Source organism: Geotrypetes seraphini, chromosome 3, assembly GCF_902459505.1.
Source record: "Geotrypetes seraphini chromosome 3, aGeoSer1.1, whole genome shotgun sequence".
NCBI lineage: Eukaryota > Metazoa > Chordata > Amphibia > Gymnophiona > Dermophiidae > Geotrypetes > Geotrypetes seraphini.
This window is the reverse complement of record NC_047086.1, coordinates 74,039,655-74,058,571: the sequence shown is the minus strand read 5'-3', so window position 1 is coordinate 74,058,571 and position 18,917 is coordinate 74,039,655. Positions and strand designations below refer to the sequence as shown.

The 18,917-nt window shown below is 42.3% G+C and overlaps 1 protein-coding gene across 1 annotated transcript in view; it reads right to left on the bottom strand.

The window, feature by feature from the left end:
• CSMD1 (CUB and Sushi multiple domains 1) overlaps positions 1-18,917 on the bottom strand; it is a 2,397,241-nt gene that overhangs the window by 340,508 nt on the left and 2,037,816 nt on the right. Inside the window, exon 43 of the mRNA XM_033936341.1 lies at positions 8,796-8,973. Coding sequence (XP_033792232.1) covers positions 8,796-8,973 — 178 coding nt within the window. The remainder of the gene's footprint in view (positions 1-8,795; positions 8,974-18,917) is intronic.

The window sequence follows — 18,917 nt, the reverse complement described above, 5'->3', positions numbered from 1 at the left end:
TGATATCAAAAGAAGATTGGTTCTAAATCCTTGTCTTTTGTTTGCATCAGTAGCTCACCTTCCTGCTATTTATTCTTTCCTGGAATTTCTGCTTTCTAAATATATTAATCTAATTTTTTATTTTTTTATAATTTACTAAAATCTTTCTGGAGTATCTGTCTAAGTGCAGATCGCTGCATCGTCTATACAATTTCAAACCTGTTCTTCTAGCCTCTCTGAAATATCACTTTGTTTTCAGAATCTGTTCACATATGTAGACTAATGCCTATGATAAACCAAAACTGTGAAATTTTCCTGAGATTTTAAGGATCACAAAAGAAGCTTTACACTCCAGCATGTTATCCTGAACCCCCCTTGGGTAGCAGGTCTGTAAAATTGCAAACAACTCTACCCTATCTTTTTGAATACACTGAACTGGGCATTTCAGAGGTCTTATGACAATAAATCTATAGTACACTCACACACACGCAGTTGTCACCAGTGATACATCCTTGGCTCTAAAAATTCCTTTTATGTGCTCTCAGTAGTCCATAGCTGCTGAATTTGAGCTAGACCATGATGCTTTTGTGATGTGTACTTCAGTACACTAGGGATTAACTAGAAATTGCCTGAAATCTTTTAACTTCTGACCTTTCTCTGCCTTCAGAATAGAAAGATATTTGTTCACTTTAGTCTATAATAAGCTCAGTCTCACTTCTTACAGCTGAAAAGCCAGTGAAGCATTTTACTTCTTGTCTGCCTTAAGCTTATCCTTCCTGAATGCAGATAATAAAAGACTGAAGTCATGTTTTCAAAGCAGAGGGTGAGTTTAAAACAAACAGATTAATTGGGCAGTGTATGTGTATAAGTTACAACAGAAGAAAATTCCTCCACAGAATGTGGATATGAAGAAGCAATAGTGGAAGACACAGAGAACAAAACACACCCTGGTGGTGTTCCAGTACATGAATTTATTAACAAAAGATCAACTCAACACAACTGTGTTTCGACCAAGAAGGCCTGCCACTTGAGTCTAAGTACATAAATTTAATACATAAATATGTATAAAAATACAGATAATAAATTATAAATACTGACTAGCTACAAAATATGCATTAAAAAGGAGGGGAGGAATGAAAACAAATAAATAGAAAGGGAAAAAAGGGAACTAAAGAGGGGAAGTGGGAAAACTATATATACCCCTCAAATCATTTTACAGGAAACATTCCACCTGCATATATCATGTGTGAACTTATAAAGAAATAAAAATGCTTTGACAATGAAATGTCTATAAAATGAAAATAACTATATAAGATGCTGAGAAATTGATATATCTGTAAGAAGTGATGACCTCACAGAACAGATGACACGCAAACAGATTGATTACAAAATGTATATCAATCTTTAATGCAATAAAAATAAAGTAGATGTGAAACTCTAATACTCGCAGCTATAAAAAGCATTAATAGCCATAAAAAAAGGTAATCCTAGTCAACTGAGTATGACGGTATTAAATAATTCAAAAAATGAGAGGCGAAAACTAGTTGATATATTAAAAATAACAATTTCACTCATGCATTGAATGCATTCTTCTCATATGCTCAGAGATATGAAGCTCTCTAGGGGTTGTTCCCCATCACGGAGCTTACCATCCAGTCATTGCATATGAGGTACAATACCTATTGATGAAACATAGCTGCATTGAATGCATGAGTGAGATTGTTATTTTTTGTATAAAAAATGTAATAGCTATAAAAAGAGGAGGGAGTAAAGTATGTAGCTTCTCCTTCTTACGACTAAATACACAGAGATAACAAAATGAATTGCATAAACTGCATGACAGACATTGCATTTTTTATTATCTTTACATTTTGATCTTTTTTCCACAGTTTTGTCATTTAACACTTTCAAACACAATTTTCAATAAGAAGCTCCAGATAATGCTTTGTTTTTGGGGTTTTTTTCCACTTTTATTAGCGCTGTTTTAATTAATTTTCTTTACATTTCACTCATATTTATATATATAATAAAAAAATAAGTCTAAGTCCCGTTTTGACCTAAGGCCCTAAACATTGAAAGAAGAAGCAGGGAAAATGTCCATTATTAAAAAAAAAACGTCCAAAAGGAGTTTTTTTTAAAAAAATAATGGCCTGCCTATACGTTCAGCTGTTTAAACACCCAGACCACCACTATGTCTAAAATTACACCATATAATCAACCTAAAAAAAAGCCTGTCCCAAACGCCCAAAATAAGGGCTTTTAGGCAAAGGAGGAGCCAGTCCTTCGCCTAAAAGCTGGATTCTGTAACCGGTGTCTGTCAAAAACAATATTAAGGTCCATTCCACATGATCAAAGGCCTTCTCTGCATCCAAGGATACAGTGAAGGCTGGATCTTCCATGGCTTTTGTTAAGTTTAACAGAGTTCCTTTTATCACACCGGGGATCCTCAGATCACCACCCGAGCAAGTAGATCAATAAGATCAATTACATCGGTGTGGCAGCATTCCTCACCAGTTCCCCTTTTCTTTGGTGTGTGATTTTTATATTCCTTTTCATACAGTATTTCTAAATTAATTTTATAACAACAGTATTTATCTGTATTTCATTTTTGTTTCCTTATTTCATTCAATAAATATCATATATTCTTATAGTAAAGACTTTGGGCCTGTTTTACAAAGCCACGCTAGCGGCTGCCGCGCAGCAACAGCTCCGAAGCCCTTTAAATCTCTATGGGCTTCGGGGCCGTTACCATGCTGAAGCCGCTAATGCGGCTTTCTAAAATAGGCTCTAAGCTTAGTCAATAACGTTGCTGCACCAGTTCCCCTCCAACACGTTATGAGTACTGCATATGATTTTTGTGGGCATTGTTCAAAGAAAGAATATACAACACTAGTGTTTAAGCCCGTTACATTAATGGGTGCTAGAATATATGCCTGTCTGTCTTTCTTTATTTATGTCTCTCTCCCTGCTCCTGTCTCTTTCTTCCTTTCTTTCTGTCTCTCTCCTTCCTGCTATTTTTCTCTCTCTCTCTCCCCGGCACCCTTTGTCTGTCTGTCTTTCTTTCTGTCTGTCTCTCTGGTTCCCTGTCTGTCTCTCTCCCTGGACTTCTTTTGTCTGTCTGGACTTCTTTTGTCTGTCTGTATTTCTTTCTGTCTCTCTCCCCCGCCACACACTTTCCTTTGCAGAAGCAGCAGCGGTATTTCCCTTCCCCTCCAGGTCCCTGTGAAGTAGTAGCAGCATTTTCTCCCACCCCCATTCCCTTCTCTCCCCCCCCCCCCACTTTCCTTTGCAGAAGCAGCAGTGATATTTCCCTTCCCCTCCAGGTCCCTGTGAAGTAGTAGCAGCATTTCCCCCCCCCCTCACTTTCCTTTGCAGAAGCAGCAGTGATATTTCCCTTCCCCTCCAGGTCCCTGCTGAAGCAATTCCCTTCTCTTACCTGAGCTGTCCTGCTCCATTTCAGCCCCTCCCTGCGATCTGGCCTGCTCCGTTCGGCCCCTCCCCCTTCCCTTCCCGTGGGCTGGCCTGCTGCGGCCGAAGATTTTTGTTTTAAGTTTTTAAAAGTGCCGGCGGCGACTCCTCTCAGCTTCTGATCCTCCTGTAAAGAGCAGCCTGCGATGGTGGCCGGCTTTAGCGAACCTCGCAGGCCACTCTCCAGCCTCGGTAGCACGTTCCCTCTGACGCACGGGATCGCGTCAGAGGGAACGTGCTACCGAGTTGGAGAGCGGCCTGCGAGGTTCGCTAAAGCCGGCCACCATCGCAGGCTGCTCTTTACAGGAGGATCAGCAGCGGCGGCGGCAGTGAGTGAGGGCCGAGGTGTGTTCCCTGCCGAGGACGCGGGCAGGGAGAGAGCTTGCCTGGCTTCCACGGTGAGTGAGGGTGGGAGGAGGGGAGTGGCCAGAATGTTCCCTGCCGCTGGGTTGGCTGCCACGGATCACACACCACAGCGGCAGGCAACACGAAATCCTAAGTGCGCATGTGCGCTTAGTCTTTTATTATATAGGATACGCTGATCCTGGGACTAAATATTCCTGCAAGGGAAACATTGCTTAAAAGGATTCACTAGTTGCAATAGGGACAAAGAACACAAAGTTTAGAACATCAGGGTAATGACTTTATTTTGAATGGCAGATTAAATTTAAAGCTAATGGAGGGCTATCAGCACAGGTAAAATATCTTCCTGTGATTTACAACCTGTCAACAAATGGACCACGGCCTTCTGTACCATCCAAAATACTTTCATTTAAGTCAATGAAAGCCTTAAAAGCCTTTGTAATACGAGTATATTGAAACAGGATGCTAGACTTGAAAGACTTCTTATGTTCTTATGACATCATACTGATTATTACGTGCCCCCTACCAGATAAATATAAACTAAACCATTTAATTATAGTTGCACCAACACTAAAGCATTTCACTGTCTACAATAGCAAGTTTGATGGTGTCAAAGGCAGCTGAAATACAAGGATACCATAACAGCCTCTTTTATCTCCATCAGTCAAGTGCCCAATTTGACACCAGCCAGGAAGGGTTGTGGCTCTCTTGTAGAGCTGCTGCCTCTGCACCTAGAGGTTGTGAGATCAAATCCTGGTGCTGCTCCATGTACAGTAACCCTGGGCAAGTCACTTAATCCTCTTGTGTCCACCACTTTGAACGCCCAAACCACAAGTCCCCTTTCCCAAATCCTTATCAGCCAAGGTTGCAACTGTCCACAACAAATTGTTCCTGTCCCATGTTGATCCTTTTAAAACCACACATTAACTAAAACAAATAAGACCAAAAATCAGTGGTCCATAAAGACAATTTACAGATTGAACAGGTGGGAAGGGAGCAGTGGGGTATGTGCTAGATACCATTATATGTTGTTCTTTCTTTTTTTTATTTCATTTTGTTGTATTTTTCAACAAATAAAACAATAACACTGTCATTCGCACTATTTTATCATAACTCCCATCACACAATAATGACAGCAATCACTTAGTGGCAAAAATTGGACCGCAGCTTTATTCATCTTTTCTTAACACTTCCATAAATCCATCAGTGATAACAAACATGAAAAAACAGTGTAGCATAACAACAATCACAACCCCCTGGAGCTATTCGGTGACGAATTAGCTCCCTTCACAAAAATGTCCCACAATCCCAATTCCCCATCCCAGCAAGGCTCGCGATGCTGCAGAGCCCTGCTGCCACCCATTGTGGTGTCGCACATGAGCAGTTCAAAAAACATATCCCCCATTCTTTTCATAGCTACACTGATCCAAAACTTGCTCTCAAAACATCAAATTTCCACCAATAAAACTGCGACCACTCAGACCACCTTCCTTAAACCAAAACCCCAACCCCCAAAATGCCCAACCAAAAAGAGAAGGGGAGGGGTGGGAAACAACTTTCCCCTCAAACCTTCACCCTTCCAACCTCCCTCCCAAACCAAAAATACCACAATCCCGCCAAATCACCCCCGATAGCCCCAATCCTCACAAAACCTTCTACCAATCCTGTCTCTCTTCTCCACACACAAAACCCAACTACCTCCTCACTAACCCACCAATCCTGCTAAGCCCACCACCTCCTTCACCAATCATGAAACCAGGTCCCAATTTGTATTAGCCTCGTTCTGCTGTCCTGACTACAGATGCATCCGGGAACATCTCTGTAGAAAGAAAATCACACACACACACACACACACAAACGCACATGCAAATTGGCAAAAAGATATCTCTCTCTCTTCTTCTTTATTCAGAGTACTGCATACACCTTTTATAGCATTTCACATGGGTCAGTTTTTTTAGCATATGACTGTAGGAAAGACCATATATGGTAACAGGATACATAAGAGCAACTAGAAAAAGGTAGCAAACATAAGGGGAGGGGGAAATAGTGGGAAGTTTCCATTATGGCATATAATACTGTCCTGTCTAAGGTCTAGCAATGTTTCTTGTAACAAATGTTTCTTATCAAAACAAGAACTACAGAACACAATGGAAACTCAGAGCTCAGAACACAAAAAGAAAAGGCCTTGTGTTTTTTTTTTCCTTGGCAAAATGTTAATTGTTTCAGCAGTTCCTTTTACATAAGCAAGAATAGAAAAACTTACAAAGAATATATGCCCCTTCAATCCCCTCTTACGTCATGAAAATGACATCATAAGTACACAGCATGAGCTTGGAGGGAGAGATATTCCAGATATGTCCTATGATATATATTTCAATAAGAAGGTGTTTAACCCCTCTTTGGACACCAAGAACAGCAATATAGACATGGGGGTCAAAGCTTCTGGGAAGGGCGGGGGTCTGTAGTAGGGACCGGTAGGTACTAGCCAGGGCTACAGTAGAGCGATGAACAGCAGAGTTGACAATATCATGGAATCACAGGAACCAGGCAAGGCAGGTAGCCAAGAGCGAAAGAGTCAGTCAGCAGGGAGGCCATGCCAGGTTCGGAGAGGAACATGAGCCAGTGTGGTGATGCGGTCCACATCTTCCTCAAGCATGGTACCATCATCATCAAGGTCAAGGCAGTAGTTAAAAAGGTGGAACTTGCCACAGACGCCACCTTCCGCAGCCAGCAAGTAATCTAGAGACAGGCGATTCTGGTACATGGCAGTGCAAAAGTTCAAGAACAGCCTGCAAGTGAAGTATGCAGTTGAGCAGGTAGATTGGGGTCCGATAACCCCAGGAGCCATCTTCGGCCCACGTAGCAGGTCCATAAGCAGCAATGATCCGTTCAGCAGGCCAGTTGTCACCCCATTTTCCAATCTGTAAGGGGTGGAGAGTGCTAACCGCTTTTGGCGATCCCTAGTGTCGAACACAAGGGCTCCCAGGCATTCGCCGTCGGCCAGCAGTAGCAGAAAGGAGCTGGGATGGATCCAAGTACACATGTACCAGTCCGGTGAGCAAGCAGGCCACAGAGCCAATATCAACCATCAGGAGCTGGCCATCGGGCGTAGAAAGTACTAAAGCAGGTACTGAAGGAGCAGGTACTGAAGAGGAGGTCCTGGTAATTTGAAGATGCAATAATGGAAGTCCTCAAGGCCCACAGTGGAAGTTGTGGGGCTGATGTGAAAGAGAGATTCTGTGAAGGCAGGTCTAGCCACTGTTCTCCCATACCGGTCCCACCACAGACAAAACAATTGCTGACATTAAGAGTCTGGTCTATAGAGTCAGCAAACTGTCCTAGTTGTAACAGGAAAAACAAAATCTACTTTCATATGTGCTGAAAAACTCCTCCCGACTCCACAACCCTTCCTCACTAAATTAAATTAACCCTTACCCTTCCTACCCTACCAAACTTACTGGCTCAGCCAGTGTTATGTGCCCCCAGTTAAAACTGGGAGCATACAAATGAAAATGGAATTGATTTTTTTTTTCTTTTAGAATGTATACCTCTGTTGCTATATATGGAATTATCAATGTGTGAACTTACTACACTAAGGCCCTCTTTTACTAAGGTGCGCTAACTGATTAGCACACGCTAATTGATTTAGCACGTGCTAAACGCTAACACGTGCATGTTAGTCTATGGACGTGTTAGCATTTAATGTGCACTAATTCAATTAGTGTGCACTAATTGGTTAGCACACCTTAGTAAAACAGGGGGTAAGATTTATCAAAAACAAACAAACTGGTGAATCACACCGGGAACAGTGTGGTGCAGTGGTTAAAACTATAGCCTCACCAACCTGAGGTTGTGGGCTCAAACCCATGCTGCTCCTTGTGACCCTGGGCAAGTCACGTAATCCCCCCCTATTGCCCCTGGTACACTAGATAGATCTGTTTAAGCAAAATGGCACTTAAGGATCTTTTTACAAAGCCACATTAGGCTTTTTATCATCACCTGTGGTGGTATTAGCTCCAACGCTCATAGAATTCCTATGAGTGTCAGAGTTAATACCACCATGGATGGCAATAAAAAAGACTAACATGGCTTAGTAAAAGGGGGTTTAGTCAATGGTATCAAAGAATTCATGAATATGTCAAGGTTGAAGGGGGACTCTTTGAACAAAAATTATGAATTAACTAAGAAATAAGCACTATACTAATGCATATTAAAAGGTTATACTAAGGGCTCCTTTTACAAAGGCGTGCTAGCAGGGTTAACGCGCGTGACTTTTCATCATGCGCTAACCCCCGTACTAGCCAAAAACTACCACCTGCTCAAGAGGAGGCGGTAGCAGCTAGCGTGTCCAGAGGTTTAGCGCGCGCTATTATGCGCGTTAAACTGCTCGCGTGCCTTTGTAAAAGGAGCCCTAAATGTTTATACAGCTGCAAAGTATTTTGAAACAATGTAGAGTCCTGTTTTTTTCTGCCTACAAATTATTTTAGCTAAGTCCTTCGAATTAAGTTTCACCAGAGAGTTTAAGCCATTGTAATAGATTGTGAGCCCACCAAGAGAGATAGGGAAAAATGCTTAGTATCTGAATAAATTCATGTAAACTGTTCTGAGCTCCCCCTGGGAGAATGGTATGGAAATTGAACATTTCTAAATTAAATAGTGCATGGCTGCTTGTCTATAACTTATTCAGACAATAACAGGGAAGTAATTTCCATGTGGCATTTCTACTCAGGTGTGTGAGCATTCGAAAACAACTATAGCGACCAACATACAATATCTGGCAAGGCATCACTGACACTAATATATGTGGTCCTTGAGCTAGAAGCACGTCATTTATATAACTTGTTCCTTCTTTCATGTAGTTTTTCAGATCTATAAATATCTCAAGAACCTCTAGCTATAGCCCCAAGTGCTTATCATACTATACTTAGAAAAGTAATAAAAAAAAATCACTAGATGCCATTTATTTGTATTTTGATGTTACATACCATACTGCTATGTAGTCATTCACTGGCTCTGTCTGCAGTAACGTGAAGTTAATATAAACTCCATGACCCTGTGGCACAGCAATAAGCCATTCACAGTCCTTTGAATTTGGATATTCATCTGGAAATCCCGGGGAATAAACTGTGCCATTCAATGATGTTATATTATATCCACAGGGAGCTGAAATGGAATCAGATATACAGTAACATTAAATACACAAATGTCTTCAAAAGCAATATACTGCCACCTATAAGAATCTAAGAACATAAGAATTGCCGCTGCTGGGTCAGACCAGTGGTCCATCGTAACCAGCAGTCCGCTCCCGCGGCGACCCGTAAGTCAAAGACCAGTACCCTAATTGAGTCTAGCCTTACCTGCGTACGTTCTGGTTCAGCAGGAATTTGTCTAACTTTGTGTTGAATCCCTGGAGGGCGTTTTCCCCTATAACAGCCTCCGGAAGAGCATTCCAGATTTCTACCACTCTCTGGGTGAAGAAGAACTTCCTTACGTTTGTGCGGAATCTATCCCTATTTAACTTTAGCGAGTGCCCTCTCGTTCTCTCTACCTTGGAGAGGGTAAACCTTTTCAAGATTCTGCATAGGCTTACAGTTTGTGTTAGAAAGAATGTACCTTGTAAGTTTTGTTGTTGTTTTTTTTTTTTTTTTTTCCAAAAAGGGCATTTCTCATACCCCAATGGAATATCTGCTCTCATCAGACCCAAAATCAAATTTCTACCTCTCCACCTTTTCAATCTTGCCAAAGGCTGGATGTGGGTGTGGTTTTGCCCGGAAGTGGCCTTAGGCAAGCTTAAGTGGCCCTAGGCATCTTCCTAGAGCTGCGATAGGCACCTGAAATGTAGGCCATTGAAATGCTGGCCTACATTTCAAATAGACACGGCTGTTAAACTGATTGCAGCAAGGAAATCTCCCTACTGCGATCAGCTGAGCAACCACGGCAGGGAACCCCGGAATCCCACTGCGTCAGCCGGCAGGAGATATGTCCACTACCTCATGCCACCACCCCTGAATCCCCCCACCCCACCACCACCTCATACACACACTGTCCGTGGCAGGAGGGTTACCAACTCCATCCTACCAGAATCCCCAAAACAAACCTCGGCAGGAGAGATGCTAGTCCCTCCTGCCACCCCCCCAAAACAATCACCTGCAGGAGGGGTGCCCATTCACTTCTGTCGGCAACCACTGCAACATCCCTGGCAAAAGAGATGCCCACTCCCTCTTGTTGTCACCCCCTAACATCCCCCTGATGGCATCCCCCACCTCCCATCCTAACCCCTTCCATACCTATTTCTCACAGGCTGGCCAGAGGGATGCTTACTCTCTCCAGCTGACAGGCCCGCTTCCACAGAATGGGAGGCCTTCCCCTTCTTGGCGTATCCTGGGATGCACTGGGAAGGAGCCTAAGGCCCTAATTAACTCAGGCGATTAAGGCCCTGCCTATAGGTATCTGGCCAATCAGAATCTTAGGCCCCTCCCTGTGCATCTCAGAATGCACTGGGAAGGAGGCCTAAGTCTCTGGTTGGCCCAGGTGCCTAAGGCCCCTTCTATTGGAGGGGCCTTAAGCATCTGAGCCAATCAAGGCCTTAGGCTCCTCCCTGGTATATCCCAGAATGCACCACAAGGGGAAAGCCTACCATTTTCCAGTGGCTGGCCTGCCGTTCCTCCCTCTGGCCAGACCTTCTGTTTACAAGGTATGGGGGTGAGTTAGGGGTGGTGGTCTTCCTTATAGGGGGATTGCCAGGTGGGTCACTGGGTGAGGGTGTGTTTTGGTGGGATGTTCTGGCAGGAGGGAGTGATAATCCATCCTGCCTATTGTGGTTGGGTTAGGGGGTGTTTCTGGCAGTAGGAAATGGGCACTGCCAAGGGTTGCTCAGGGGGATGCTTCAGGGAGGGTGGCAGGAAGGTGTGGGCATCCCTCCTACCACCTGACTTCACGGTGGGGAGGGCGAGTTCCCTGTCACTGCCCCTCCCCCCCCCCCCACACACACACACACACTGGCAGCAATGCAGCTGGAAGACTCCTGCACAGCTTAGAGAGAACAGTGCTGCCAATGTGAATGCAAACTAAAATGCTTTCTTTTTAAAGATGCATTTGATAGCTAATAAAACTAGAATGTAGGACTAGATTAGGGTTTTCTACTAAGCTCTATGCTTTAAACTTTCTGTTTTTATTTCTTCCCCCTCCCTAATGTTGTTTTGCCCTTATATGTTTCCTTTACTATTTTTTAAAATTGTATTTCTTTACTTACTCCCTTCCTTCTGTATCATTAATTTGTCTTGTCAGTCATATTTACATTGTCTGTTTCCCTTCAACTATTGTAATTTAATATTTTATACTTTGTACATCGCTTAGAATGTTAATAAGCGATTAATCATATATTTAATAAACTTGGAACTTGGAAACTCTTTGCATTTATGCGCTATGCCCTTACAGAATGGCACTCAGGTGTTTCACTGTCCTTTTATGGAATTAGTGGTTAACTGCTTAGCAAATTTTAGTAAATAAGCTCCCTTGGTTTTAGTTTACTTCTTGTTGAAGAAAAGAGTTAATTATAGAGAATAAAATGCTCCCCAGAGAGTGGAAGCAGGATGCACAGTTTCGGGAAACAGTTTGGGTTCAGGCGGGGGATGCCCCTGCCTAGCACGGTTTCCTGTATGCAAATCTGTCATGCTCTATGTAGCAGAGAAGATTCCAGGGCTAAAGACAAGATCACAGAAAACAGGAGGTGGGGAGAAAAGTGTACAACAAGGAGAAAGAGGCAAAAAGGAGAAGAAGATAAGAACACAAGAATTGCCGCTGCTGGGTCAGACCAGTGGTCCATCTTGCCTCGGAGAGAGCGAGACCAGAAAGCCTTGAGCATGCACAAATGCTCAAGGCCCAGTCCAGCCCAGCACAGGCAAGAGAGAGGATCTCCGACGCACCGCCCAGCCCAGAAGAGGGAGGATCTTCGGGCACCAGCACTGGCATGTCCTATGCGTTGGTGCTGGTGCCCAATCGGGGTAAGGGATTTAATTTCGATGCTCAGGGGGGATGTAGGATCGCAAGGGGGGGGGGGCATGAGCGGAGGGGGGATGCCGGAACGCTGGGGATGGCGCTCGTAAATTGAGTCAAACTCAGTTTCTGAGGTGCCGATTTTGCAAATGTTTTGCTCATCTTGCAAAACACTCGCAAACTGGTGCACTCATAAAACGAGGTTTGAATGTATATACTAAGAAAACTAAAGGAAAAGATATTCCCTTTATGCTCTGAAAAACCAATTAAAAGATGCCAGCCTCCAAGTCTCAAAAAACTGTCATATGGGCCTCCTTACTTTTGTTATGTGTGAAGTCTTTCATCTGTATCTAAAACCTGAATGCCATGAAATAATTAATTTTCTAGTTTTTAGTCATAATCACCCCAATACACTCTTTGCTATTCAAGAAAATACCTGTTCCATCCAACCATTTGATTGGTGTGGTGTGGTGTGCTGGTTTTGATATGGGTGTCATTGTATACAATACAATGATACCTTCTGCCCAATGTGCGGCTGCGGTCCAAAAAGCAAACAAAATATTATAATGCATCTGTATCGCTCCATGGTGCAACCTCACCTGGAATATTGTTTTTAATTCTGGTCGCCTTATCTCAAGAAAGATATAGTGGCACTAGAAAAGGTTCAAAGAAGAGTGACCATGATGATAAAGGGGATGGAACTTCTCTCATAAGAGGAAAGACTAAAAAGGTTAGGACTCCAGCTTGGAAAAGAGAAGGCTGAGGGGAGATATGATTGAAGTCTACAAAATCCTGAGTGGAGTAGAACGGATACAAGTGGATCGACTTTTCACTCCGTCAAAAATTACAGTGACTAGGGGCACTCGATGAAGTTACAGGAAAATACTTTTAAAACCAGCTTCTTGCACATCCTTGGCGTCTTATTTGATTCTAACCTTTGATTTACGCCTAAAATTAACTCTGTATTATGATCTAGCTTCTTCATCGTTCAACAGTCTGCTTTATAGTTTGATTCTGTTAGTGATCTCACAGTAAGATTACTATAACAAATTTAATAAGGAGTGTTCCATTCTTCCATCAAGCATCTTTAGCTTGAATGAAACTGCTCCATATCCCCTATTATACTGAACAAATTTCCCCCTGTCTAATCTTATAGAAACTGAAACATGATGGCAGATAAAGGCCAAATGGCCCATCTAGTCTGCCCATCCACAGTAGCCATATCTCTTCCTCTCTCTAAGAGATCCCTGTAATGGATCTCCTCCCTGTAATGGCTCTAAGAGATCCATGCAATGGCTCTCCTCAAGTACAAAGGTCTCTCTTTGGTCTTTAAGAGGCACTTTCCACTGGTGTCAGCTTATTTTTTTGACTCTCATCACTTTATATTGTCCCACACATACTTCCACAAGCATCCCTGCTTGCTCTCTGTCTATACTGTCATACCTTCGACTAGATATTTTGTGTGGCATTGCCTTTTGTCAATTTGGCTCCATATCTGGAACTCTCTGTCTCCAAATGTGTGCCTGAAACAGTGTTATGTGGCCTGACTCATGCACACATTATCAATTGGTATATGAACTTCAGATATGTGGTGATAGCAAGTTGTTTAGAACATGGCTGTTAAATAGTTGCCAAACTCTGGTAAATTTGGCCATGTTGCCCCTTTACTCTGGGATGAACATTGGTTCCCAGTCTCCCATAGGATTACCCATAAAATACTAACAATTGTTCATAAATACATTATTCTGGCAATCCTCTCTACTTATCTCAATTATTGTCCTTTTTGCCCCTAATAGGTTCCTCAGATCCTCTCAACATAACTCTCATTATTCTATCATTTAGGGTCACCTGTCTTGATACCATATGTACATGGATTTTCAGTATTATGGACTCTACCCTTTGGAATGCCTTGCCTTTTTATCTCAGGTTAGAACAATTATTTGAAACATTAAAGAAGTTGTAAAGACATTTTTATTCAGTGATGCCTATAGTTCTGAAGGGAGAGTAGTGGCTTAGTTGGCTTTCCGGACTTCTCTTGAGGTGGATGGGAGTGGTATGTAGTAGTGCTGACTGATTCACGATTCGAATCGGTTCACCAATTCACTTCTGGTGAATCGATTCAAATCGATTTAAAATAAAAGAAAATTGGCTTCCCGATTCTGCTGACCCTCCCCCATCGCCCCCCTAAAGTAGGAACGGCAGCGCTGCTCTTGTTGGCCGGCCACTGCCATACCTGCTTTAGAGGGCGAGGGGGGAGGATCAGTCGCAAAGTGCTGCTGTCCGGTTCCTCCCCCCTAGCATCCGCTTCCCCCCCTTGGCATCTGGCTTCCCTATACCCGTTTACCTTTGAAGAGCAGCCTGCACAGAAGATCACGGTGTTAGCGATGTTTGCAAACAGCTTTGGAGCTGTTTCCTCTGCCACGATCCTGCCTCTGATGTCAGAGGTGGAGCGGGACGGCGGCAGAGGAAACAGCTCCGAAGCTGATTGCAAACATCGCTAGCACCGCGATCTTCTGTGGAGGCTGCTCTTCAAAGGTAAACGGTGCGGGAAGGCCAGGGGGGAAGCCGGACACCAGTGGGAACTCGCAGGCCTTCCGGGGTGGGGGGAATAGGCAGGAAGACCTTCAAGGGAGGAGACAGGCAGGCTTCAGGGGTGGGATGCAGGCCTTTAAGGGGGGGGGGGACAAGCCTTCAAGGGGGTATACAGACCTTCAAGGGGGGATACAGGCCTTCAAGGAGGGGAGTCAGGCCTTCAAGGAGAGGGAAAGACCTTCAAGGGAGGAGACAGGCCTTCAAGAGGGGGACAGGCCTTCAAGGGGGGGGGACAGGCCTTCAAGGGGGGACAGGCCTTCAAGGGGGGGAGACAGGCCTTCAAGGGTGGGGTGAAGGCCTTCATGGGGGAACAGACCTTCAAGGAGGGGGCCATGGTGTAGAAGTACACAGATGGAGGGAGGGAAGGGGGTTTCAAAGAGATGTGCATATGCTGGACTTTGGGGGGGAAGAAATAATGGGTCTAAAAATAGAGGAGAAGAAGAGATGACGGACAATGGGATTTAGGGAGAGAAGGAACAGAAAGGGAGAGAAGTTGGACACAAGAGATGGTGTAGAGGGGGGATAGAGATACTGGATAGGAGGGTAGTTGAGAAAAGAAAGGGAGAGATAGTGGACCCTGGGGTGGTGGGGAAGGAGGGAGAGATGCTGGATGAAAAGATAGTTAAGAAAAGGTGGATCTGTGGAGGGAGACGAAAAAAAGGAAAGATGCCAGAGGACAGAGATGACAGGTGGATGATTAGCACGGAGAAAGAAGAAAGGCAGGTGGATGATTAGCACGGAGAAAGAAGAAAGAAGGAGACCCTGGCAAGCAAGTTATCAAAAGACAACCAGAGCCTGGGACCAACAACAACAAAAGGTAGAAAAACTAATTTTATTTTCCATTTTGTGATTACAATATGTCAGATTTGAAACATGTATCCTGCCAGAGCTGGTGTTAGACCGCAAATGTGGGCTAGGATTTAAGAGATAGAGGAAAAGTGTTTTTTGTTTGTTTATTTTGTTTACACCACAGCGCCAGTGTGGTTAGGAGAAAGCAAAGGGGGTGAAGAGGCTATAAAATAAACCCACCAGGATGTTTGAAAAAAACACCCAATTGGGAAGGAAAATCGAATCGAATAGAAAAACCAATTCAATAGGCTGAATCGAATCAAATCAAATCAAATTTTTTTTTCCTGAATTGGGCAGCACTAGCATGTAGTCAATATGCTTTTACATGTTTCTTCTCTATCTTGTCATTGATGGATTTCTTTTATCATGCTATTTTTTTATATTCTTTTTTAGTTTTGTACATTGCTCCCATTTGAGGCCCAGGTGATCTTTAAGTTGGGATGTTTATACTATAAAGTTGCTTTTGGTGCCGCTCCGCTTTACCTAGTTGATAGATTTGTTACTATGATTCTTGGGAACAGTAGACAATCCCATGCCCTATTTATGTCCCCTTCTTTTAAGGGCTGTAAAAATAAGAAATATCATGGGCACTGTCTTTCCTATCAAGCAGCTCAATTCGATAGAGAATTCCGCCCATTACTGACCAGATCAATATCTTATAAACAGTACAGAAAACTTTTCTTTTTTCTAAATTTGTAGCTAGCTTATTCTTGCATACTGCATTGTCTCTGTATTCACTCATAGCATAATCTTTTGTAAACCGCATTGAACTAAGGATTATGCGGTATAGAAATCTGTTATTATGTTATGTTATATCAAATATTGATTAAACTTAGAAACTTATCAGAATTTTAAAAATTGATCAAAAAATTATTGTTTAACCTCATTTGCTTCTCCATCTCTCCTCAATGAGCTGTAACCTTCCCTAAACATCTTCTCTCTTATTTTATGTTGTACTCATCTCCCTGTACTATGGACTCCTTTTACAAAGCTGCGCTAGCGGTTTTAACGTGCGCTTAGCGTGTGCTAAATTGCCACGTGCGCTAGATGCTAACACCAGCATTGAGCTGGTGTTAGTTCTAGCCATATAGCACGGGTTTAGTATGCGCTAAAATTCTGCATGCGCTAAAAACGCTATCGTAGTTTTGTAAAAGGAGCCCTATGTTTTGATTTTTATGTACTAAAAACTTTCAACACCTGTGGTACTATGGGTTTTATATCAAGCACTGATTTGTTATAGTTGCCCTTTATCTTTATCTTTATTTTCCATTGCATTGCACCCACACATCCTGGGGGGGGGGGTGTTGGAGCGGGAGGAGGGTATATCTTTTGTTTTGGTAATGATAGGGGAGGGAATTTTTATCTTTTGTATAGATTCTGATTGTTTATAAGTGCTAATTTGATTATTATTATTTGTATGTAAATTGCATTGTACTTTTTGTTGGCATTAAAAGCTAAATAAAGTTTAAAAAAATAAAATAAATAAAATCTTGATGTTCGATTGCAGATGGAAGTCATAAGAATCACTGGATAACAGTTTTAAATTTTTTACAAGACATTTAGTAAGATTTAATATTGAATTTCTCCTCTTTAGATGCTCTTCTTTAACTGATTATATTCTTTTAATATATTACTTAAAAAAAAAAAAAATCATAAAGGAATAATTCTATAAAGCAGATGCTAACCTTTGCCCACTGATTACACATGCAAATAACTAGAACTGGCATACACATGCATAAATGCCAAAATTATGCCTTAGCACTGTTCTCTAAATATGTGTATACATAATTATAGTTTATTTAACACTTTCTATGCTGCTTTAACTGCCAGAGTAGAGCAAAGCAGCGCTTAATTTAAAGTCATGGAAAAAGAAAAAGGAACTACAATATAAATAGGACAGAATATCATGCATACAACTAGGGAAAAGATAAAGAAAAGATGAGATGAAATAAGTAATACAGGGGCTCATTGGTGGTCATTGAGGGATCAAAGAACACACTTACCCCCTGTTTTACTAAGATGCACTATGCGTTTTAGCGGACGTTTAGCGCATGCTAAATATACATGCGTGCTAACCGCTAACGTGTCCATAGACTAACATGCACCCGTTAGCATTTAGCCTGTGGTTAGCTAACCACAGGCTAACCACAGGCTAGTGTGCGCTAAAACGCTTAGCGCACTTTAGTAAAAGGAGCCCTTAGTTGTATAAAGGATTGTCAGGTTTGATAAGAAATCAAGAACTAAAAATCTCTAGATTTTAAAAGTAAGGATCACAATTTTTAAGATGATTCATTATTCTATTGGTAACCAAAAGGGACCTAACATAGAAATCTGATGACTATATTTTGTAAGGTTTGGAGGGGTTTTTTTTAATTGACACTCAAAGCATATATAAATTTGCAATAGTCAAGTATTAAGACAAAAAGTGAGAAGATAAGTATGTCAAAATTTTTTTGCATGAAGAGACGTTGAACCACACAGTTGGCAGAATGCCAAGAAACTATGGGGTCCTTTTACTAAGGTGCAGTAGCCGATTTAGTGCAGCATTTAGCACATGCTAAATTGGCTACCGTACTTTAGTAAAAGGACCCCTAATTTTTGATAAATTAGATATATGTGGCTGGAATGATAGAGCTGAGTCTGGAAACACCCTAAGATAATGAATGCTACTTACTTACTGGTGTGATCTAACATAACTTAACATAATAAAAACATTTGTATACCGTAAAATCAAATGGATCCTTGCGGTTAACAGTCAATTAATACAAACTGGACATCTGAGTTCCTAAAAGATTAAGAGAATGGAATGTGAAGTGGTTCCAGTAAACTAACCAACATTAAGATCTTCATTTCCTTTATTTTACTTTACAAATATTCCTGTATTCCGCAATCACCTTATATGTTTTATGTGAAACTAGTCACTGAGAATACCAGTCCACTTTATCCAACAGTTTACGTGGAGGGGGCATAATCGAAAGGAACGTCTAAGTCCGTTTTCGTCTAAGTCACAAGCCATCCAAAGTAAAAAAACAGTGTAGGACACATTTTTGAAAAATACATCCAAAAAATATTTCTTTTCGAAAATCGTCTATGTTTATGTCCAGCCGCCTGATCATCAAGATCGCTAAATCGTCCATCTTTATACCACATTTTCAACCAACTTTTTGTCCAAGTCCAAAACACCTAGAAACAGACCTTTTGGACGTGGGAAGGGTCTGCAAAGTGATGGACAGGACACCCACACCTAAACAGGCACTGCTGTGAACTTCACAAAAAGGGTGCCACATAATCATCCAACTACAGCTCCCTTATAGGTAATGATAAGCCCCCCCAAACCACCTCCAGAATCTCCTAGACCCACCTATCTACCACCCCAATAGCTCTTATGGCTGCAGGAGCCACTTATAGGGCAGTACAAAAGGGTTTGGGTTTTTATTAGGGGACTGCACATGTTTCACCATCAATGCAGTCATTACAGTGGCTTATGGGCATGGGTTCTCCTCACCATGAGTCCCTAACCCTCCCCCAAGACCACTTAAGACACCCCTGTGCAGCACGGCTAGGCTTTCCTATGCCAGGCTGCAAGGTGCTGATGTTTTGGAGGCAGAATTTAAAAGTTGTGATTACGATTTTTATGGGGTAGGGGTGGGGTCGGTGATCACTAGGGTAGT